General features: G+C 46.8%; 2 protein-coding genes across 4 annotated transcripts in view; one reads left to right on the forward strand and one right to left on the reverse strand.

The window, feature by feature from the left end:
• Positions 1-8,037, forward strand: part of dtx1 (deltex 1, E3 ubiquitin ligase) — a 40,039-nt gene extending 32,002 nt beyond the window's left edge. For all 3 annotated transcript variants that reach the window (XM_076730495.1, XM_076730497.1, XM_076730496.1), the window contains 5 exons: positions 657-718; positions 865-1,023; positions 1,900-2,061; positions 3,477-3,566; positions 3,949-8,037. In XM_076730495.1, the coding sequence (XP_076586610.1) occupies positions 657-718; positions 865-1,023; positions 1,900-2,061; positions 3,477-3,566; positions 3,949-4,173 (698 nt within the window). In that variant the 3' untranslated portion in view covers positions 4,174-8,037. The remainder of the gene's footprint in view (positions 1-656; positions 719-864; positions 1,024-1,899; positions 2,062-3,476; positions 3,567-3,948) is intronic.
• Positions 8,038-8,854: 817 nt separating this feature from the next.
• Positions 8,855-24,161, reverse strand: rasal1 (RAS protein activator like 1). The gene is made up of 21 exons (XM_076731258.1): positions 23,834-24,161; positions 23,520-23,576; positions 21,956-22,069; positions 21,537-21,598; positions 20,289-20,418; positions 19,693-19,774; positions 19,452-19,592; positions 19,218-19,309; positions 18,287-18,404; positions 17,964-18,117; positions 16,463-16,527; positions 16,087-16,199; positions 15,317-15,509; positions 15,061-15,198; positions 13,885-14,029; positions 13,075-13,247; positions 11,990-12,127; positions 11,537-11,672; positions 10,826-10,946; positions 10,578-10,654; positions 8,855-10,488 (listed from the first exon to the last, which is right to left on the reverse strand). The coding sequence occupies exons 1-21, from the start codon at positions 23,896-23,898 to the stop codon at positions 10,340-10,342; spliced, it is 2,463 nt and encodes an 820-aa protein (XP_076587373.1). The 5' UTR covers positions 23,899-24,161; the 3' UTR covers positions 8,855-10,339.
• Between the last annotated feature and the right edge of the window lie 52 nt (positions 24,162-24,213).

Consider the following 24,213-nt stretch of genomic DNA (forward strand, 5'->3'; position numbering starts at 1 on the left):
GTCAGAGAGGCTTTTGATCCGACTAATGAAGCCATCAAATAGTAATAGTGTAAAATGCATAACTGAGTCTTTCTTTCTCCTCCTTTCCTCTGCCTCTTCATAGCTCTCTGCCTCCTCCACTCCTCTTATGCCTTAACATTTTTTTTGTTGCTCAGTGTGTCTCTTTCCACTGCTCTACCCCCCCTCTGTTCACTGGCTGTCCCTCAAATGAACAAACAAAGGCTCGGGGGGAAAAGAGGTTGCCTGTAAGCGTATTAGGGGTGTAAGCTGTGGGTGTGCTGTCAGCCATGCTAGCCTGGTTGCACACGGGGATTATCAGAGAATGTGGGGATGGCTGGTTGTTATGTGCCCGTTTGAAGGTGACCTCCTCCTCAACATCACAGACATGCATACTCCATCCACATGCACGCTCACACTCCTTCAGCAGAGAGAAGCGAGGCTGCAGTCACGCCCGGGCCGGAGCGGCCGATGAAAGTTAGTCATCCGTCAAGATCTAGCTGTTATTCTCTTGTGTTCAGATGACAAGCAAATGCCATCCAGTGGTCCGTCTTGCCCTTTTTCATACTTATTGTGGTGTGTGGGTGTAAGTAAGTGGCGAGTTTTGCTCCACTTTGATGGTCATCTCATCCCTCTTGTGATTTGTTTCCTGTGACAAGGGAAAAACCCAGAGGATGTGGTGCGAAGATACACAGAGAAGATTAAAGTGGTGCCAGACGAGGTAAGAAAAAGCTACAGGATGTAAAAGTTTTGTGCCCACAAAGAGATGCACTCCGTCACCGTTTGATGTCCTAACGACGTGTGAAAGTCTCAGAAATACGCAGTCATGCAGAACGGCCCATGAAGTATTTCGGTTGGCTATTCCAGGACTGTACCATCTGCATGGAGAGGCTGGTCATGTCATCAGGCTATGAAGGCATCCTGCAGCACAAAGGCATCAAGCCAGAGCTGGTGGGCAAACTTGGCAAGTGTGGGCACATGTACCATCTGCTGTGCCTGGTGGCCATGTACAACAATGGCAATAAGGTGGGTAAAAGCTCGTGAGCCAGACGTTGTTATGATGTCACTCTCGGCTCAAATGATAAACTCACGATGTTTTACGGCTTGGCTGGGCTGCACGGCGCTGGCACACGATCAGGCTTCAGCGTTGTTGTGCACAGATGGGGATCTGATATTGTCTTATCAGATCTGTCGTATCGGTCTTGACAGAGCGATGTTTGTAAAATCATGAACTCTGCTCCCTTCAGTCAGTTTAGATGCAGGAAATACGAACGTTCTTCTGGCTGATGAGGAAGAGACACATGAGATTTAACGAGCAGCAATAGTTGGTCTAATTAAATCAGTATATTGATTACTGTGAAAAGGCCAGATCACACAAATGTCAAAAATCACATTTCCTCACTTATTTCTGCTGATATCTGGATCGTTTTAGTTTTATCTGTTCAGGTTTTGAAACATCTCGTGGTACATTTGTAAATGAAGCGTACCCCCATTACTCTGCATGATTCAGCATTTTTCTGTGGAACTACTTTTTCAGGAGAAACTAGTGAGGACAGTGTTTCTGGAGGGACATGTTGCTGTTCAGTGTTTAAAGCAGTATTAACTGATTTTACCATTTTGGGTGAGCACTCACATATTATCACGTTATGAATTTGATGTGTTTAATATTTCACTCAGTTCGTCAACATGTTGTTAACATTGTCTGTCTGCAGTTTGGTGCCGGACAGTTAACACACACTGAGTTTAATTTGAGGTTTTTCTCTGTGGGAAAACACCAGAGAAGAGAAATCGTGTCATTTGGGGGAACTGACCCTTTAAAGCAATAAATAATAAGAAATACATTTCCTAATTATCTTATCATGTTAATGACGTCATGCCATTATCATTTCGTCTTCAAACCAGGACGGCAGTCTTCAGTGTCCGACATGCAAAACCATCTATGGGGAGAAAACAGGCACGCAGCCTCCTGGGAAGATGGAGTACCACGTCATCCCTCACTGCCTGCCCGGCTACCCAGACTCCAAGACCATCCGCATCGTCTATGACATTCCTGCCGGGATCCAGGTCAGACCCGTGTCACTCCGCAAAATCCGGCATTCTGCTTTTGTGCCCTGATCCACTGTCTGTCGGCTCTGAGTCGGCGCCCCGGCTACAACTGCCGCTTATCTGCTTAAGTTGTGCAGGAAGGTGAAGTGTAAGTCGCTGAGGGAACAGCGTTCTTAGAGATCACACACAGAGGAAGACCCTCCAGAATACAAAGAGAGACGCCATTGTTATATCAGGACTCTGACTAATGAGTATCTCCATCATCTCTTAATTTGCAGGTTTTTTGAGTAATGAATTCATTACTTCGTATGAATATCAAATGAAAATAAAACTGAGCTTAATCCAGTGAAGCTCGTTTTACATTTCCGTCACGCCTGCAGAGGAGAGCGTGTTTTGCAGCCCGGGCTCGAGTTGGTGAGATGAGAACGTTGCGTATTTCATCCTGGCTGCTGAGAGGAGCTTTAATAGAGTCAATAAAATGACCTTTTTCCACTAGAGGAGCGGGCTCAGTGTCCCCGGAGACAGAGAACGCTGGGGGTCACCTGACCACTCAGGTCAGCACAGCAGCATCACGATCACCAGGGAGCGTTTCTGCTGCTCTCTGCCTCTGTCTACTCTGCATGTGTACATTTCTGCTGCTTTGCACTCAGAGCAGTTTGTTTTTTTCTCATTGAGCTGCAAGTAAAGACAGAGACAAAGACAGTCGAAGCAAAATATGTGACATGCTAATATGTCAAATTAGTGCGTCTAATAGAAACAGCAGGCTTGGAATAGCAGCTACTCCTTTGAAACGCAAGATAAACATCACTAGAAGGGAGGAAAGATGCAGCTGTAACTACGGATGAATCCTTCATTAATGAGGGTGGAGGGTAGTCTGGTGAGGGTGGAGAGTAGTCTGGTGAGGGTGGAGGAAGATGACCAGTGCTGCCTCTGCGCCCCCTGCAGACCCGCCTGTGGACACATCAGGACTTAATCAAGCTGGATATTTATTTTTAAACATTTGAGCCTTGAACACTGCAGGTGAATATTATAAAAATCTTAACTAATAGACACCAGGAGGCTTATCGGGTTGATTAGTTACAGTAAGACAATCGTTTTTCATCAGTTAAAATAAAATTGAGTCATATAGAAATGAGACATGATCTAATTTAGACGTAATGTGTATTTTGGGTGTTTTGTTTCTTCTAGTCTGAAAGAAGATGTGAAAGCAGAACAGCCCATAATCTCAAACCAAGTCCTCGCCTGCTGTGTCTGCAGATAATTCGATATTTACAGTAGCATATCTCTCAGATGATTTGTGCAAGCGGCCATTGTAAGCACCATGAACATTAAAGCGCGTCCTGCGGGTGCCGTTGACATTTTCTACACAATTAAGTTGTAATTGGAAGAGACGGCGTTGTAATGTTTGTTTTTGTTCTTGGCATTTTCACCAGACCAATGAGCACCCCAACCCCGGGAAGAAGTTCAGTGCGAGAGGGTTCCCTCGACACTGCTACCTCCCCGACAACGACAAAGGCAGGAAGGTGAGGTGTAGGGTTTTGCTTAGCTGAATTAATTTGGTTGTTAAAACGTTGCTTGCTTTAAAAAACATGGATTGTGACGCCCAGTGTGAGAAGTTATGTGGGCACAGAGATTCAGTCTCAGTTTTGGGATGGTTCAGCTTCTGTTCACATAGTTTCACTGTTTAAACTGGAAAACTTTGAGTTACTAATGTAACCCTGGTTCTCTGAGTAGCATGAGTGAGATGTGTCAGCAGCCACAATGAGACATCAAACAAATGTTCTGAAGGAGGACCAACTTTACTGGAAATTACCACAACATTCGTCACCGAGGTGTGCTTTTGCTTCAGGTGTCGAGACCTTCTCGTCCTGCGTGTGTTTGTTATTCTCTTGCTTCTGTTTCCAGGTCCTGAAGCTGCTGATCATGGCCTGGGACCGACGCCTCATCTTCACCATCGGCACGTCCAGCACCACAGGCGAGTCGGACACGGTGGTGTGGAACGAAATACACCACAAGACGGAATTTGGCTCCAACCTGACCGGCCACGGCTACCCCGACCCCAACTACCTGGACAACGTCCTGACGGAGCTGTCGGCCCAGGGGGTCGGCGAGGACAACCTGAAGGACTGATGTCCAGCTGAGCCGGCACACGGGAACACAACCCTCCATGCCCCGCCGTCTCCCAGAGGACAGGGACGCTGCATGACGGGCCAACATGCAGCCGACAACTCGTTACTCCCCTCAAACAAAGACACCCTGCAGAAGTGGTGGCATGAGAGCAACAGAAGCTAAATAAATGACGTGGTTCTGATCAATAATTTGATTTGTCTGAGCTAAGATTCCCCCTGCTGTCTCTTGATCCATGCCTCGAGCATGTTGTGTTCATGCCAGGATTTCTCAGAGGGCTGAAGAATGAAAGACAAGGTGACGTTTTTGTGTTGGCAGCTGCAGGTAAATTTAACCCCTTTTCGAATCAAGCTGAAGCCGCTCCTCTGCACTCAGAGTGAGGCGATGAAGGGCGTATCTGGAAATGCTGAAGTGCCCAGCCTCACGCTGCATAATGAATGCTGGGCGAATACCTGCAACAGGGTGCAGGGGTCAGCATTCTGCATCTGAATCCATTATTAACTCCCCCCTTTTCTCTAATAACTAATTTTTGTCCTTTAACAAGTGGTGAAACGTTTGTGATTTGAAGGAGAGGATTTCGGCTTTTTCGGTGATGTCACTGTAAGGCTGCGCTGGGCATCTCTGACATTTTACCCTTCTGATAGCTCCGGTCAGTCGTTCTGTAAAATCAGTGTGTTCCGTAGTGCATGAAGTAGATTCCAGAGAGCCAAAGGCTGCCGAGTGTCAGCGTTTGGATAGTAAACGTATGTTGTACGGTCAACCTTGTGGACGGTCCGTGAGAGGAGATGTGAAATAGATGAAACGAGCTTCTTACCGGTCAGTTTGATGCTTGTTACGAGGCCGTGAAGCGGGCTTTGTCATGCTCCAAGGTTAAACTCATTTGTTTTGTTGACACGCTGATGACGCTGACCTCTGTGAATATAAAGCCTGCATTATTTTCCTCCCGGTTGGAGCAAACCCAGGCGTCGGCGCGATCCATCATGCTGACCATACATGAGGGGTGAGTGTGTGATTGCGTGCTCTGAGGTTTTAATGTGCGGGCTGGAAGTCCTTGAGGAGCAAAGCCGAGCGCGCTCCTCACAGATGGACGTTTCTCTTCGACTCTAGAACAGTTTTCCCTCAGAGATGCATGCTGGGCAGCGCTCCTGCCAGTCTCTGCTGAGGGTCTTGCGGTGCACTGGGCTCCACTGCTCCTATAGCAAGCTGTGCAGGGTCCATTCTGATGTATGGCCTGGCCCCCACCTTCCTCCTCCTCCTCCTCCTCCTCAGCAGCAGAGCGCTTCAGTCTCTGAACCATGCAAATGTTGGTCTAGGATGTAGTTGGCTGGGAACGATTTTACGCCTGTGAGCTAAAGACTTTTTCAAAGGTCCATGTTGGAGATCTTGTGATGTTTCTTTACTCTGAAATTAAAGATAACCCAGTGCTGCATAATTCTCCATAAATATATCTGATCAATTTTAATGAGCGGGGGTGTTGATGTAAGGTTTCTCGTGTGGGCACCCAGCTGTGAGCTTAATTTTGGAGTGAATCATAGTCTTCCATAGCACTTTGAGGCAACAGTTTTGTTTAATCAGTTGTTTAATTTTTGGGAAAATTGCAACTAAATCTGTCCTTTTTTAAGTTGTTCTTTATAAACTGGCTTGCGATGCTTTGAAAATATATATAATATACATTTGCAGATGTGATATACCTTTAAATTCAAGCTCAATTTGAGTCGACGGTGTAAGTTTAATTTATTTTTATACTCTTCTATATAGAAAATATAAAGATATCGACTGGCCCACATATCTATACACAGGCACATGTTAACATGAATACATAAAATCTGACAAAGGTGAATTTGTCAGTATGTCAGGGACTGTTGAAATATGTACGACATGTTATGGACGTCTTATATTACAAGTAGTCTTAGCGAATGCTGCTGTCGTTACCTTAATGTAGAATCTGTGTAGTCGACCCCTCGTGGGACCCCCGATAAATACAGTAAATGTGTCTTTATTATTGGTGGGGGAGCTTTAGCAGCATGAAGATGACCGTTCACCCTCCAAATGGGCCATTTCTCTTTTTCTACGTGTCCAGAATGGAAGCAGTCAGCGATCTTTGCTCGGTTTGAAGATGAACGCCGGGGTGAAACAGAGGCTGCAGATAATTCTGGGGGTTTGTTTCAGCCGACTGGAGCGACAGACTGCTGGGATTATTCCTTTAAAGGCCCTGTAAGCCTGTTTTCTCAATCATCTCAACATAATTTATCCCAAAGTTAGAGCATTTTGGGTTATTTAACATTGTGTATTCACTAGAATTTGACTGCTGGGCTCAAGAACAGATGTATTCTACCAGTGTCTGAAGCTAGCCAGCTAGCAATGTAAGCTAGCTCTTATAAAATTTAGCAGATTTTTCAAATATTAGCTTTAATTGCTATTCATTTAGCTAGTGAATATTTAAGGTTTTGGAGAAATATGGAGATTTGAAGCCATGTTTTCAGGGGCTTTGCGTTAAACTCCGTCTTTCTGGCACCTGCACAGACTGAAACAAACCACTGGAAGTATTTGTGAGTGCGATTCTGACCCAGGTGTTGAAAACTGTTCGGCCTATTCATCTCAAGTTTCCTCCTTTTTGACTCCCTTTATAATCTGGGACAGCACGAGAGAATGCTTCCAATCTATCAGGGAATTTTTTCCATGTCGAGTAAAGTTTCGTTGAGCAGAGAAATCCAAATGTTCGCTTCTTCTTCTTGGAGTTTTCCTTCGCGTGTCGGCCTCGTGGTGTGAGCGATGCAGGCCCTTTAGACTTTTCAGGTGTGTACAGACTTATAATGGAATAAAAGACAGCTTGATATTTGTCTGATTAAGGAAGAGAGAGATGGTGTTTATGCAATTTACTATTTTTAAGATCTAATACATGATTTCTGTGTAGCAGGAAAGGCGGATTTTGGTTTAAAGAGGATGGACGTTTCTTTATGGGGTGCCTACCTCCAGGTTTCTCAACGAAGGGGTCGTGATCCGAGGACGTTCACATGCTATGTATTAGAAAACATATATTTTTGATGTCTTTTTTTTGAATGATGATTGTCTATAAAAGAAGTATACCATAACGTTGCTATATTACTCTTGTTAAGATTCATTCATACTATTTTCCATTTGATTAGAAGTGGGATAAGGGATGAAATCACTCTGTCCTGACCTATGAAGTATTTACAGTTGTACTCTCTCAGACTCGATACCTTAACATCTTGTGTGGATATACTGTCCGTGTGTGTTTGTCTGTCTGTGCGAGTGTGTGTGAGTGTGTGCTGCGTGTGCGTCTAGTAGACGAATCTTAGGTTCATGTCCTTTAAAGATACAGTGATGTTCTCCTAGAGGTGCATGTTAACCAAACTGTGAGCAAGTTTATTGACAATGCATAGCTTTCTGCGTATGAAAACATCATAGCTTCTTTAGAGATATCAGGTCCTCTGGTGATTTAGCACTGTGGTTTTGCATCTTACTCCAGTTTGTTGGGCAGGTTTGTTCCTCTGTCGGGTTTGATTTACACGGGTGGGGACGAGGCAGCGTTTGGCTGCTCTCCTCGCTCTTCTGACATGTAAAACATCTGAATGTTTTGCATTTTAAGTGCCCATTTTAATTGACATTTTCAAATCATGATTTCCGTGGCTTGATTTCTCCTAAGCGGTGTCTACATATTGCTATTTGAAATGGTTGACAAAGAGAAACTGAGAAAAACTAAAAGCGAGACATTGAGAGACATTGATTCAACTATAAAGGGCTTCTTAATCTATCGGTCTTTATTGAATTGTGATGACCTTGTTGCATGTTTGTGTGTTTCTTGTGGAAAAATAAATGTGCCCTGGACAGGGGTAGTTTGTTTGACCTTTTGTCACCTTGGCTCTTCCTGCCCCCCCCCCCCCCCCCCCCCCCTCGCTGGCATGTCCTCCTTCATTTAGCTCCGGCGTTTCCTTCTCCCCGGGCAGCTCTGTGCTCTACAACCTCGTTATGTGGATATAAATGAGCTTTGCTGGAGCTGCGAGCGCAGAAGGAACGGTTCTCACCGGCAGTAAATTTGCTTTATGGTCATTTTCTGTCACTGGCTGCTGCATGTTGGTGCTGTGCTGAGGAGCTGTGGACGGTGCATACTAAAGCAGGCCGCTCAGCAGGGCCTGCGGGAGATCGGCTTCCCCTTCACCTCACCGCTCCTCCTGCCAGCACTGACCCAGCAGCTCAGGGTCAGCCTCCTCCTGGTCCTGGTACCTAACCCCCCTGCCCTGCCTCCTCTCATCGCTCACCTCTCATGCCTAATGAGAGAGCTAGCAGGGAGACTCTGCTGCATCACTGCTCTCATTAGCATTTAAATAAGGCCTGCAGGAGGAACGTCTGCAAACAATGTTTGTGTGGCATAATTTAACATTAGACTGTGACTCCTGTTGGATTGTGAAGTCTGCGGTTGTGATGGTTTGATTAAATTATTCATTTGAACAAAGGGGCGGTGTGGTAACCATGACACTGTGAGGCTGCTCTGGGATCTGTCAGACACGTAATGACATTTCCTGTAATACCATGAATGAATGTCATTGCCTGCACTGAGTCAGACCTTCCACTTTAAAACCAACCAGGAGAGGAATGGAGATAAAACAGAATATTAGATCCTTAGCATGAATAATTTCTGCTCTTAATTAACCAGATGAGAACACAAATTTGACACAGATTTATAAGCTGAAATTAGAGTTTACTGAATAGTACAGTTGTGTTTGGTTCACAGTAACAATCCACACGCAACAAACCATCATGGTGTTTTTGCAAAATAAAATACAGGCGGTTGTTTTTCTTTCTTTTTTTTTTTTCAAAATAAAAGCCCTCCATCAGGGAATATTAAGATTCACAAGCAACATCTGATGATTAGTTTTTAAAAGATCGTGTGACAGTGCTGAAGTTGAAAATCACTAAAAGAAATTTTGGAGAGCAGCAAATACAAAACACTTTCGGAACGACTCTGAGTGCAGCCTGTTGGTTGTCATGTCTGGCAGGTGTTAAAAGCAGGAAGAGTGTTTACTCCACACACAGACACCACAGTAGCTGTAGCTCCACAGGCAGGACGGCCTGCTGAGGCCATCTGAGAGATCTCAGATCTGATCTCCATTACGCTCACTGACCTTCTCTGTTTAAGGGAAAGACACCGAACTCGGCTCGCTCGGCGGGTCCGAGGACCGTTTGTGTGCCTCACAGATAAGAAAAGTGAGTGCTTCAAAATTCAATTTCTCAACATTTTTAAACACAAATTTGGCATCTGAAACATATCCTGACACTTGTGAGCCGAATGCAGTGGCACCGAAATCTCAAGAAAATGTAAACTTATCGAAGGGGAACATGTTACTCCTGTTGTCTCAGCTACACTGATCCTCTATATGTATGGACGCTGTATCGTCAACAGGTAAATATTACCCTGCTACATTAAGTGTAAGGACATTTTAAATTTGCAAAAGACATCAGAACCAAACATGTAAGTTGACTGGCCATAGCACCAAACAAAAGCACATTGTTTTGTATAAAGGGACCAAAGCAACGATTAAAATCATATTGAACAGGCGGCGGTAAACTGTGGCATGAGCACCAGCATCTCATAGACTCATGGTGGGATGAGCTGTCATGTTAATGTCACTGCTACATTGCGGTCATGGTGATAAACTGCCTCAATAAGATACAAAACGTTGATAAAAGCAATATGAAAACACCTTACTTTCAGTAGATTACACTACAGCAAGCTTTTTGCATAAAAATGTGCGACCGAGGTCCTGTACAGTATCTCAAAATAGAAAAGCTTCTTTTCACATTTCACAACAAGTGGATGCAGGCCATGCAAGGGATTGCTTGTTATCTACATAAAAAACATCAAGTCAGATCATGCTTCAAAGTCCCAAAGGCCCTCTTAATCGTCAAGTATCATAATCTCTCCCCGGCGCTGTCGAAGCCGGTGGCACTCAGAGAATACAAAAATATTCAGTGGCAGAACTCCCTCTGCTCTTTACAGGGGGAAATGTACTAAAAGGCTGGGAGAGGCTGCACCCTGCGGCCACGGTACTCTCCCTGACAATCAAGAGAGCGAGCTCACTCGCGGTGGTACAGGATGCTGGACCCCCCCCCGGCTTCGGGCATCAGTGGATCCCAGTCTGTGTGGCGTCTAGGGATTCAGAATGACACCGGTGCCGTCCTCCTTCTCTCTGCGCTGGAAGGTGGCGTGAGCCTGCTCCAGGTCCTCTATCACCGCCAGCAGCCGAGCAGCGGCGCTCTGACCCGGCTTCGTGAGCTGGACGTTGCTCTCTGCACCATCTATGAGACAGACAGCGTGACGATGATCATAACAGGACACACACAGCAATAAAACTCCCACAGTTAAGGTGCAGCAGCTGCAGCCGCACCTGGGTGCATGTCAGCGTCGACCTTTTCCTTATTGCTGGAGGTCTGATCGGCGTTGGGCTTCTCCAGATGTTTTTTCCTGCAGTATCAATCAGAAACATTAATCACTGATTGTTCTCCAGAGGCTGCTTTGCCTTTTCAGTGAGTGGCCGTTAACACACTTGATTGTGATGTCAGGAAGCAGCAGCAACAGCTGAGCAGTGCAACGTAGACCTCTAGTGTCCAGGAAAGGAAGTGCATGCAGGCTGACCTGAGTTTGTCTCTGCCCTGCAGCAGCTGCTTGTATATGGTCTGCGTCTCTACATCAGGATCCAGTGGGTCGCTCCAGTCGCCCAGAGTCACGGCTGAGTGGGTTCGACTGCAGCCTGTAACTGAGAAGCAGCCTTTTGTTGAGCAGCGGTGCTCCACATGCAAGCAAACCTAACATACCCTTCAACTTGACAATGTTACGTGTGAACAGCATCAGCGGCATTACCCAGGATTTAACCTTCAGGAACAAAGAGTGAGAGTGAGAAAACACAAGGAACTGAATCAAGTATCAGACAGAGACCAAATGCAATTAGCAGAGGAAAATCACATTATGATTGTCAGAGCTCGTTCTTCACTGAGGCAACAAAAACATGGCAGCTACAAATTGACGGTTTGGTTATTAAATATGGATCGCCGGGAGCTCACTCGCTCTTTGAAGCCAGTCTACAAGTAAGTCGACCAGGAGGGAAGCAAGAAGTGTTGTGATCTAGATGTAAGCCGGCATGTTGATGGACCACGCTGCTTCTGCTCTGGGATGCTGTTAATTCCTGATGATCCTTCTGGGGGCGTCTTGGGTGTAATTCAGCTCATTTGTAAGTGGGAATCAGAGCTACTTTTTTCAAACCCTACAATAAGAATATGTTAGAGGCCACAGTCCTCCTGGAGGATGCCAAAGTATGCGCAGCATCAGAGCTAATAAAAGCAGGATTACCGGTGCGGTCCGCCTGCAGGCAGCAGGTCCACTTGCCACTGCGATGAGCCCCCGGGTGGAAAGAGGGCAGCATGCGCTCGTTGTAGATGCTGACTTTCCTGATGGCCGACAGCCACTGGTTCAGCTCGTTCACATTCTATTCAGACAGAGAAACATCAGGAAGTGTGAGTCTGGTGGAGCTTTAATGTCATATTTAAGTCAAAGCAGATGAAAATTAGCTAGAAAAGAGGAATCAGCTAACAAGCCTTGAATGATAAAGGTTAATCAAATCATTATTACTTCTTTGGGCCTGGAGATAACGTGGTCGAATTTGCTTATGCGGGATACAGGATGTTAAGTAAGGCGAGCCATCGTAATGTTGAGAATGACGGCCAAAACTAAGAAAAACATGTTTTTTGTGTCGAAAACGTGATGAACTCTTTTGGTGACTGGCTGACGTCAGCACCAATGCACCTTGCACTGGATGTACATGGTGTGCAGCTGCCCGTCGTTGTCCTGGGTGATGACCTGCATTACATTCTGCTGCTGAAAGGCATTTTCATCCACCCTCTCCACGGCGCACACGCACTGAATAGGGATCGAGGAGCGCACCTGCAACAGATCAGCCACAAACCACAACACCAATTAACACAAGCACGCACAGGCTGGTGATGACGGCTCGCGCTCTCCGCTCGGGAAGAAGCTTTAAGTGAAATAAAAGTGACATTTGATCACAGAGCAAATTAAAGGAGCAGCGTCTGATACTGGAATATTTTGCACACATTAGGGAGGAGGAAGAGTGCGAGACGAGGAGGAAGCGAAGATGAGATCAGCATGGCAGCAAAGGCCACTTTAAAGTGTAAATCAGCCACTTCCAATGGGAGCTCGCTTCGCGGAGACTGGAGTGCTCCAACATTGAGGAAAGGGGCCAGGACATTGTCTGCAATCTGATTTGCAATGTTAGCGTGAATATCCACAGCCTTCAATTACCCATCGCCTTTATTCCGGTCACACAAAGCCGGGACTGGCTCAAAGAGGGAGCTTTTTACTGGGAAAGAGGGAGCCCGCTCCCCTCGCTCTCTCTCGGTCTCTGGCTGGTGAATGAGAGGAGATCATTATCACAAGGTGAGGCACCACATGGTAATAACGCTAATGATGTTCTCACAAGGAGATCAACACAAACACAACGAGGCGAGCTGGGACTGAAATGTTTCCTCTTTTTATGAGTCGATAAACGTCCTTCAAAGGGCGCACGCAGCGGCTGATTCATCGTCAGAGGGCATATCAGCTTCTGATAATGAATGAGTCACTTTCACATGACTTTGATTCAAAGTTTACTCATCTGTTTTTATACACACAACAAAGAACGCAAGTAAGCATTTATCTGGCAGGGGTTACGTATTGAAAACTGAAAACACAGACGTCAGAGTAGACAGGTGTAAGAGCAGTGCCTCGGTACCTGGAAACAGTGGCCACTTGCCACAATGGCTAGTAGAGTAGGTAAATAATAACATTTGTTGGTGGGATTTAAAGCTCTGTCCCGCTGGCTCGATACCAACCTGCCAATCAGGGGTCTTGGCGTAGGACAGCGTCTCACTGGTCAACCAGAAGTAGCGTTTCTTGAAGGCGAAGCGGGACAGCAGCTGGGGCCCCTCCTCCTTGTGTTTGTGGAGGTAGCCCTCTTTAACCGTGACCGAGGGCATGAACACGGCCCTCTGCGGCACCTCCGACACTGCAGCAGAAGAGTTTCAAACAGAGAGTGTAGAGCAGCGCTTTGCTGTGGCATGTTCGTCCTTAGAAACACAAGGTGGTGCTGTGACAGTAAACACAAACAGGGTCTTCTGTTGTGAAACTACAGTCTTGGTTTTCAGCACGTTGCTGCTGACGGCGCCTCAGCCTCCTTCAGCGCCACGTGAAGGACAGCTTCAAAGGGGCGTAACAAGCGTCCACTTCTGTCCAACAAATCCACCTGAAGAGCATTAAATGTCAAACTGGCCTTTAAGAGAAAAGAGTGGGTGTGATGTGCAGAAGGAGGCTGAAACACGATACATCAGAGGGGGAAGATGTTTCACAACAACAGCCTCGCTGACACATGACGGCAAGGAAGCAGCCAAGACATGTTGGCTAACCAGTGTGCCGCGTGCGAGCGCATGTGGCTTCTCACTCCAGCTCCCCGCCAGCTCGCTAACCATGTCATCTCTTTTTAGGCTTCCAGCTAGTTATGAATATTTCACCACGGAGCTGCCGTATTGTTTCACTTAATCCTGATATGAGCTACACCAGCAGGTGGCCGGTGGCTGATCAGCTCAGCGGCGTGACCCCCTCCCCTTTTGATTACTTGTTGTTGTGTTCACTGTTTTCAGCCTTACCAATGTCATGATCGATGTCGATCAGCTTGTCCAGGAAGTCTTTGACAGAGGCCACGCTGCGGAGGATGATGGGATGGAGAGGCGCCATCCACTGCTCCTTTCCGTGACCCAGCTGAAGGCCCAGGTTCCCGACACTCTGCAGCGCCTGAAGACACAACATCCACTCAACACTCACATCTCCGGCACATCAGATCCGCAGCCGCTGACAGAACTCAGTGTGAGTGACTGCATATCTGAAAGTCCAAGATCAAAAGGGTCCCTGAGGCCAAGCATGCTGTGAGGCCCTTTGTCCGGCCCACACCTGGCCTACGGCGAGCAGGAAGTCCCTCTCTACGCCCCTCTCTGAAGCTCGGCTTTGAACCGCTGTCTGGTCGCGGCGCTCGCGGAGGTAAAAATAGCCTGTTGCCTTTCTCTGTAGAGGACCCATGGCAACAGCACTTCAGCACCATGGACAGCAACCACAGAAGCCGCACGTGGGAGAGCAGCGAGGTTTCACTTTTCTAATCTGTGACCGCCACACTCCCGTTTTTAATGACATCGAGGGGGCTTTTACGGTTGGGGGTCGCTTCCATTCGACAGCACGGCGAGCTCTCAGATATAACCTACCAGACGCCTTTCTTGCCACAAGGAAGCGGTTTTTGTGGTGTCTGTCTCTTGTAATTTGATCTTTTTCCACTTGAAGCAGGATGTTTGAGCGGAGCATGATGTGAGGAGGTATTGTTCAAAGTTTTTGGGTCGACAGCGGCACTAAAAAGCACAGCATACTTGGTGTAGCTGGCAAAGCAAACCGCTGTGAGGTGTGCTGTGCACGAGCTCGAGCCTCTGGGACGCTAACAAAGCCAAAGCTCAGTTTTTATTTGGCATCCTGTAAGCAGATATTGCTGAATTGGCAGCAATGTTTTTCCCTAACAAGGAGAAACAGCAAAGAGCAGCTCAGCGCTGTCTCTGCTGTCACTGTCCACTGCCTGCAAAAGCATAGAACAAGCATCATATGTGCTTCATATTTATTTCTTTACACCTGCAAATGAAAATGTCTCACTGTCAGCAGACGGCACGTAGCCTGCGAGTGCATCCACTTCTTTACTGTTTGTTATTTCTGCACCTAAGTGTGATGTCTGGACATGAATAAATTATTCAGAGCGGTGTCTGTGTGGACGTCTGTGCTGTGAATCGTACCTTGGCCAGCAGCAGCAGCGTTCTGCTTGTGCGCGTGTCAGCGTGCTGATCCCTCAGCTGGAACAGCTTAGGCGTGAGGATCGCCGGAGCGAAGAAACGCAGGAAAAAGAACCCGCTGATGGCCAGATACTTCACATCCTGTGACAATGAAGTGTGTTTGACAGGAAAGTTCGTGGAAACACTCTCTCAGCTGAGTATATGTGTCACGGTACAGCCGTTAAAATGCACTGAAAAGCTGCTTTTGCTCCAGACTGACCTCATTCTCAGGTTCAGCAAATTGCTCCTCGACCCTCTTGTGCAGCTGTTTGAAGGCCACTCTCATGACAGGCGGACACTGATCGACTGAGCCCACGATTGATTCAATGATGCTGGTTAAGTAGCTCTGCAGCATCTCCACGCTGCTGTCCCGCACTTCTGCCTCTGACACCGCACCCTTAAATGAAATCCGTCTTCAGGGAGAAAGAGAGAAATTATAAACGGCTGAATCACTGTGTCAGAAACACACTGAGGATACACAATCAATCAAATCAGTGTACTCCATTAAGCCTGCTGATCACAGTGTCTCTGTCTCTGAGAGAAACACTAGAGAGACAAACAGAGAGCTGAGCCGCCTGCACAGACACACAGACGGCAGCGGACACAACAAAGAAGGTGATGGCAGGCAGATCTCCCGCAGACGCCGAGCATGTTAGATCCTGGATGATCTCCCTCCATGTCAGAGATAGACATCTCAGGGGGCTCATAGCAGTTGCCAAGCAACAGCCTTCCCCTTTTTTTTTCATTTTCTCACAGCGATGTCTTCCTCTCGGGGGTGAAGTGTGGAGGACGTGGGCAGCTTTTCCCTTTTTCACCATTTTAACAAGCAGATTGTGAACTACACACATTAACCCACAAGCCCAAATCCCCACTTTTCAATCAACTGTGGCTCCAGACAAGAACCCGTGAAGCCGATCTGGACTATATTTAGGTCAGAGTACGATCACGGTGCTGTGAGACGCAGCAGGAAGCGCTCCAGGTCTGTTTTACCTTGTGCGGTTCAGGTCGATCTTACATGGGTCCAGCTCGATATACTTCTTCTCATCAAAGATGCGGTTGATGATGGGCTTCAGCACCTCATGCAGATACAGCATGCCAACAGCCTGGCAGCCAAACAGAAGCACATGGTGAGGACATCTCATTTTCCATCTATGCTACAGCCATTCTTTCTAAATCTGTGAATCCGCACAGCAGAAAGAGTTAACAAGAAGCAGCCGGGAACCAAAAGACATATAAGTCATTGAATAGAGACTCAGGAAGGCGAGCAGAGAGGTTAGAAATAACAGACAAGCTTTCACTCACATTAGAGACAGAAAAATCAATTACTGACAACTCGTGATAAAAAGAAACAGACACGTCAACGCACCTTCATGAACTGCTCCATGGCCTTGGAGGAAAGCGAGTTGGAGCGAAATAGAGTGTTTGGATCAGCTGTGAGAGCAGAACAGAGAAGAGATGGATACGATTTCTGGTAAATGACAAGATCATTTCACAGAAAACGCAACACACATACAGTACACACATACAGTACACACATACAGTACACACATACAGTACATATTTCTCTCAGTTAGCTTTCTCTACATTGTTTAAATAAAGATAATGAAAAGAACAACACTGGCGCTGACCATGAACCACAACGTCCCTGGTTTGCATCCAGTCAGGTGACCTTCACGCATGTTAATGCTCAACTGGTTCATTTCCTGTCCTCTTTCTACTGGTTTCTGTCCAATAAATGAATTAAAAGCCCCAAAGATGCCTCACAAAGACACAGAGTTCGACGTGTATCTGAGGGCAGGAACAGAAAAAGCGTCCGTCCACTGTGTTAATGGCTCCAAGTGAATGTGATGGAGCAGCGTTGAAGGCTTGGCAGAGACGCTCATCAGGCACATAATGATGCTCGATGAAAATCTGACACTGCTTCATTAAATTCATTGATACAGTGTGGACCCCTGGTCTGTCTGTGCCCTCCGTCCAGGCTCTTGGTTTGGGATCTGAACGCTTTCCATTCTGTTTGATCTGCGTTTATCAGGTGAGAATTGATCTGCTTTACGAACACACAGCTGAAGGCCGGCTGCATCCTCGCTGAGGTCCATCGGGGTGGAGATACTAAAACATCCACGACGACAGGCCTGGTAAAATATTATGGATTCAAAGATGAGGACATACGGGGAAAGGTTTGGATGTTCATGGCAGCCCAGCGGGTGTTCAGTACGTTTCTCTTCCTTTACCCCCGTGCCTAACTTTAATGTGTGGCTGCACACGGCATCTATTCCTGATCAAGCCGTTACCGTTCACATCGTGTGGAGTTGCTATGGAAACTTAGGCACTATGCTTATTATCTCAAACTACACCAACAGAGCCCAAAGACCAGAGCACAACTGTGTGGATTAGCACGAGAGACGAGGAGGCAAAAACCTGACGAATACAGAAGCCAGGAGAAGGCTGATGGGTGAGTGAATAATTGGCATCGGGGTAGTAAATACAGTGCTGGCAGACTCAGACTGCCCACACACGGACCGTGACTGCGCTCAGAGACCTTAATGTCAGCTCAGAGTTGAACAGAAGCAGGCCTCAGGAGGTCTCTGCAGAGAGGAGCACATGACAGCAAACAGGCATGTCCCAACTCTGACTCACACAGACATGACTAATGGAGATGAAGTTCGGTCCTACGCACGCTGTGTGTTATGTAATGCACATGTTGGATGTTTCGAGCTAATATCTGTAGGCGTTAATTGTGCAAAAATCTAAATAACACGGCTCTATCTGACAACACGTGACAAATACTCTGCAGACTTTCATTCATCTCTGACGTCATGAGTCGCATATCCAGCGTCTCTGACTGACAGCTCTGATGTCAGCCTTACTGGTGTGGTTGACCTCCCGGGTGTTCAGGTAGTCCAGGAATGGCACCACCAGGCCCTGGCCCAGGTAGATCTTCACCAGGGTCATTGCCACATCCTGCCGGCTCTCCACCGTGGTCACCTCCTCCAGCATGGTGAGAGCACTGCTGTCCTCCACCTGGTGAGAGGAGGACTCAGGTCACGACACGCTGCTCACATGGACGAGGGTTTTTTCTTTAAAGCCGACACGGAATTAATAATAAACCAGGAGGATAAGTGTGGATAAGGATGAGGGGAAACCCTGCAGAGCATCAGCATTAGTGCTGAGGAGAAATGGTGCTGCTGACCTCCGTAGGAGAGATGACTGACTCCACCAGGAGGTGAATGAGGGGCTGGTAGTACATAGACGGCAAGATCCGATCCTCCACCAAACGCACCTTCAGACGCAGCGCTCCCAGCTTGCCACTGGCGACAGAGGAGAATACCAGAGAATAAAAAGAGAGACTTTCTGCACACCTTGATCTTATAACGAGCCAAAGAAAAACCCTGGAAGAGAAGGAGAAGAATGGCAGCAACCAGAACATTAATGTGGAAAAGATGCACTCCTCAATCAACCATGAGCTCCTGGATTACTTTCTGAACGTGACGGCAACCAAAGACACGGTTTAAAAAGTGCGGCGTCATCTGCAGAGCGTTTGTATGCAGGAAGTGTGTCCAGTCCACAGAAATCTGTTCGTAAAAGGAGAGAAACTGATTAGACTGCTGCTGTATAACTGCACATAATTCCTTTTCGAGTGTTAAGGAGTCCTTATGTTCAAGGACGCTGTCGAAGAGGTGTGTTCGCACTGTTTTCACAAACCAGCAGCGGTTACAGGTATTCAGAGGGAAGAGCTTCTGCAGACACATTACTTCTCTCAGCTGTGGTGAAAATAAGGCTCTAACCAGCTTCTCCTCAGCAGCGCGGCCCCATCAATATAAACCCTTTAACTGCAGGTCATGTCCTAATAAATCTCTGAGATTCACTTTACTTCGGCTCTATCTTTTAGTTTTCTTTGTTCGAAAATTATCTCAAGGAACAGACGCTGTCAGAGACCCGGCTGCACTCCTGTGAACGCTCATTGAAATGCATGAAAGAAAGCACGGAGGGGTGGAAATACTGCACTTTAAAACAACGCTGCTCAATTCGAGTCTGAAATTCCAAAAGCAAAACGCTCGTCTCAGTTATACAAACACACAAACTCACCGCACTGCACAAACAAGCACACCCATAATCCTCACCCAGCGTCAACCTCATTGTTTCCCAAGGGCAGCAAACGGAACCAGCCCTGTAACAGAGGTGTCTTGTGCAAACAGGCAAAAGGGATTTCCACCTGAGGAAGTAAAGGACAAACAAGGATATAATATCAGACAGATTGAAGATTTTTACCGTGCTGTACTTCCAGGTGAGGCATGTTGTGTCAGAACATGAAATCTATGAAATGTGGACTTTTATCATAATTATGGCTTCCTCACCTTTCCCAGAAAGTCATTCTTGCCCACCATGTCCCAGTCCCAGACCTCCACGGTGACAGTTCCCTCCTCACTCAGCTCCTCTGGATCCAGCTCCAGCTCCAGGGTCTCTCCCCAGTGGGGGAAACGGGTCTTCTTGATAATCTAAAACCCGGCAGACTGGGCTGTTAGGAAACCCTCAAACAGATCTCTCTTCACTAAACCTCACAGGACAAACATGGAATAAATCAGACTCAGAGCTCACCGACGTCTCCGCGCTGTGGTTGTTGAAAATAACTCTTGCAAACGGATCAGAGGTTCCAGAAATGTCCCTCGGGGCCAAGTCTCTGCGGGCATCACCAGACCAAAAGAGTGATCAACACACCAAAATGCTCAACAAGCTCCTGCTACCTGCAATGCAATTAGTAAATGAGGGGCAGTAAAGGAGAGCCAGCAGAGAGCAGCACTGTCCACTTGACCTTTTCCTTTCAAATAACTCCCGTTCAGTGAAGAGTGTGTCTGAACAACAGTGTCAGGCCCTGATGGACATGCTCATTAGCGGCAGCCTGGGACGCACAGATGGGGCAGTGAGTGGTGCGATATGACTCAGGAGGGAGTGTGGAGGCCTGCGGGGTGATGGTGACAAGATCTGAGCACAGAGGCAGCGATGGCACTGACAGGCTGCCGCTACACAAACACTCCACACACTTCATTCATTTCCAAATGTTTGATCGTTTCACAACTTTGGCGCCACATTTCCACCTGCTCTCTGCTTCGCCTTCTGGTCCCAGGCCTGCAGCTCATTTCCATCTCTAAGTGAGCTCCTTTTCCTGCAGGACTCAAAGCTCGCAGGTGTGTTACCTGGCTTCAATGACTTGACACCGCAGGCTGATCTTCTCTGTGTCTTTCAGCAGCTCCAGACTCAGATGGATCTCTCCCTGGACTTCTTCATCGGGGTCGACCCTCGTCAGGTTCACCCAGCTGTCCAAGCCTGAGCACCACACACAGATATTACTCATCAAACACTCCCGCAGAAATCAAGTTTTAGCAGAAACTCTTAGTCAATTCATCAATTAGGAACAATAATCTTAGTCTTTGTCTTATTCTGGCATAAACTGAGTTTTTTAGGATTTGCAGTGCTGATGGGGAAACAGGCAATTTGATAACAACACTGTGGGCTTTAGGAAGTAACAGCGGCCATTTTTTCTCTATTTTATGACATTTTATGGTTTATTTAATTAACTAATGAGCATCTTTATGTATTTGGCAAAGCACATATTTGAAAATATCAAATTTTGAGCACATCCGCTGGTGAATACAAGACAAGGCGAAGGCATCAAAGAAACACCTGCAGTGAAGTCCTTGATAGTCTCAACAACATGTAAATCACATTTCACTGGTGTCAGACTCAATGTGCTCTGTTGTATCACTTCAGGAATATCAGACATAAGCGAGGGTACGATGTCACGGCCAGACTGTGAGAAGATTCCTGTGAGGGAGGAACTGACTCAGTGCCGCCATGCAGCAATGAATCACATGAGTGAAGGCCATGCCAGGTGGCTCTCAGGAGAGAGGCATCAGTATGCAGCCAGCGTCCCCCCGTAAACACTTTGAGCAATCGAATAAAACTACAGCACGGCATGGCATGCTTTAAATGCCGTGCGTCTGGCCAAGGCAGGGCAGAAAGTGCTGGAGCTCGTGCTGAGGTAAACACTGTGTCTAATTTCTTGAATGTGAAGCTTTTGTAAGACAGCCAGACATTAAACGGTCTGGGGCCGTTTGAAATGCTCCGGTTGCTCGCCTCATTCGACAGCGCTGCGGGCTTCCACGCTGAAGGATGCTTCATAATGCAAATTGAAAAAAGCCCAGAGTTTACGCAGACAAGCACCAGGAGAGCCATCAGGGCCGATGCTGATTTTACTGCCTTCAATGTAAGCAAATCAAATTAAATGTGCGAGAGAGCTCTGAGAGACATTCCCAGAGTCTAAAAAAGGCATCTCGCCTCCATCGCTGCGACCTTTGCCTCGCTCAGTTTATGTGTGTTTAACCCCTGAGCTTCGGCCAGCCATCCATCCCGTCACAGGCCGATGCAGGTCCATTCAGCCGTACCTTTAGCTTGAGATCCAATGGCGTCTTTGCTCAGAGTTATCTTTCCAATAACATCATCGTGGCTGTAGAGAGAGATAAAAGAGGTGATTATCAGACAGAAGCCATTGAAAATACCATCAAAGTTGTTTGATCTTGCCAGAGTTAAATGAGCTGAATTGAAGACAGACTGATTAGAGGGCTGGTGGTCACGAGAAGACGAGGGAAAAACAAGCTTTAATCGCTCAGTCTGGACGGCCGTCTGCCTGACGATGTTTGTTGATTCAAAGCTCGTTTTTTCTTCCCAAAACATTTAACTGTACGTGAGGTTTTAACCAAAATATATAAATTCAGAAGCCAAGTTAAGCAAACCGTCGTGGCCCAGAGGGCTGTAAATCAACCGTCTGTCCAGTTATACGGGATCATTTTGATGACCGCGTTACCCAATCGTGTCCTCGTCCATGACATGAAAGGAGAGCGAATGGAACCCCATCGGGAGGTGCAGCGTGTACTCTTCACCCCAGAAAGGATTCAGGTTCTTCCACACGGTGGCAGTCCTGAAGAGACAGGTTCAGACAGACCTCATACAGAAACATATGAGCACATGAACGTATGCAACAGCAGAGAGCAAGGAGGCAGAAATCATCGTGACCATGGCACTTCAACACCTGTGCACCTGGAGCCAGACAGATCACATGCTTTTCAAGTAATCTGCTTCTTAAAATGATATTATCTTTTCTGACTTTTATCTAAATTTTGCTTATTGTGACATACAGAATACTTCTAAGCGCCTCTTTAGCCGGTCTGCTCACGACTTAATGCCAACGTCGCACAGAGTCGTTCACTTTAAAGCATCGTTTGGTAGAAAAGTGAGGACTCACTGCTTTAAAACGTCCTGCTAAAGAAATACAGCAGCTCTCTGGACATATCATTTCATAAGGGCTCTTAAGGTTGGTTCTCCTATGGAGACACGAACCTCAAAAGTTGTTTTTATATTGACTGAATGTCCACAACACGCAGCTGAATGCCTGATCAAAGCCACAGAGTGGTACACTAAATATTTCATCAGTAGTTCCTCATTTAAATCAACATTTTGTCAATTTTAGACAGTTTCATTAAGGCAAGTTCTCATGTATTTAATAGGTTTATATTCCTTAAAGAAAGGCATTGAAAAAGTCATATTTTGGTGTGAGCACCAGTCATACACCTTAAATAGGGTTTCAAAGAGTGCTCTGCAATAGGAACAATTTTCTAGCCCTCCATTGTTAGAATAAACCCTTGTTTTTCTAAGAGCGTACATGTACTCATTATTTCCCACCACAATCTACCAGCCACATCATCCACGAACATCACACTCGAGGAGTCAGCTCGCCTGCAACACTACAAGTACAAGATAATTAGTGTGAGTGTGTGCAGTGAATCACTGTGCCGTTTTCCCTCATGATCAGATGGAACAATGGCCACTGAATTCAACCCCACTTCTTATGACAGCCCACAACAAACAATTTTCTGCTCAAATCTGGCTTGCTGTCAAGTAGCACCACTTGGGAATAATACATTTTATTGTATGCTGCTTCCGGAAATAACCTTCTTTTGTTTCAGCACTTTGGAGGATGAAACCATTTGTACTCCTGCACCCAAACACCTCTGAACTGGCGCACTGCGCTCCCAGCGTCCTCCTTGCTTACACCAGGAGCTCCCTGCAATTATTGATGCACCCTCTCCATGGTTACCTGCGGGTGTTTTAAAGGCCAGACCAGTATCAGGTTCTCGGCGCTGGAGGGGCCACGCTGTGTGCGCCACCGCACGGATCATACGCACTCCGCCCCGGTTTACATGTGCAGAGTAGCGGGAGCACAGCCAGAAACTAACCCAATGCAAATATCTCCACTGTGATGCAGGATATTCAAATCTGGACGATTAGACATTAGACACCCTCCAGCTGTGAGGTCACCGTTAAACAAGATCCATTTCATGGACACGTGCAGATTTTTATTCAGAACTCACCTGGCCACAACTTCATTGTCAACTTTCACAATGCAGTATGGATCACTGGTTCCGGAGCTTAAGGTGAAAAGAAAAAGCATGAGACATGTCAGCACAGTCAACGTGCCGTCTTTACTCACACTGTGGTCACTTTGTGCAGACAGACGTGACGAATTCCTTCAGCAATAACGCACCAGGAATTTAAAATGTCGGCTAAACTTTTTTCTTCTTCTTATCTAACTAACCTGATAAGTAGCTATTAGCCAATGTTGAGGCGGCAGCTGTATATTCAGAGAGCTTGAGCACAGAGCGCGTGCCATTCAGAAATTACTTACACGTCTTTGGCGGGGAGGTTCCTGCCCTCGACAATTCTGAAATAAAGAGATGTGTTTTTGGCCATTTTCAGTCGAGTGAGCTATTAATCCGGTTCCTCCTATGTTCCCATACGCGCTCTTATAAATAGTGCTCTTCCCCTCCGAGTTTTCTTCATTTCATGGCACCTTCGGCGCGTGACGGCGCACAGCCCACCAGCAGCGCGCGACACAGGCGCGCATCCAGCCCCGTCAGTCCAGCCGTGAGTCCAGCAGGGGACACACGGTGGGACAAAGGGTTTTGTACCTGAGCCGGGGTTTGGCGTGGTCCGTCTTATACCAGCTCTTCTTTTAAAACGAGACACGTGTTTGAACCGTCAGATATGTCCACTCTGAAATAAACA

Source organism: Chaetodon auriga, chromosome 5 (assembly GCF_051107435.1).
Source record: "Chaetodon auriga isolate fChaAug3 chromosome 5, fChaAug3.hap1, whole genome shotgun sequence".
In the NCBI taxonomy this organism is placed as follows: Eukaryota; Metazoa; Chordata; class Actinopteri; order Chaetodontiformes; family Chaetodontidae; genus Chaetodon; species Chaetodon auriga.

Coding starts and splice junctions, on each gene's coding strand:
- rasal1 (XM_076731258.1), bottom strand. CDS start 23,898: ATGGCCAAAAACACATCTCTTTATTTCAGAATTGTCGAGGGCAGGAAC. Junction 10,947..11,536: donor CCTGCAGGCGGACCGCACCG/GTAATCCTGCTT, acceptor GCTGCTTCTCAG/TTACAGGCTGCAGTCGAACC. Junction 10,489..10,577: donor CGACGCTGACATGCACCCAG/GTGCGGCTGCAG, acceptor TCTGTCTCATAG/ATGGTGCAGAGAGCAACGTC.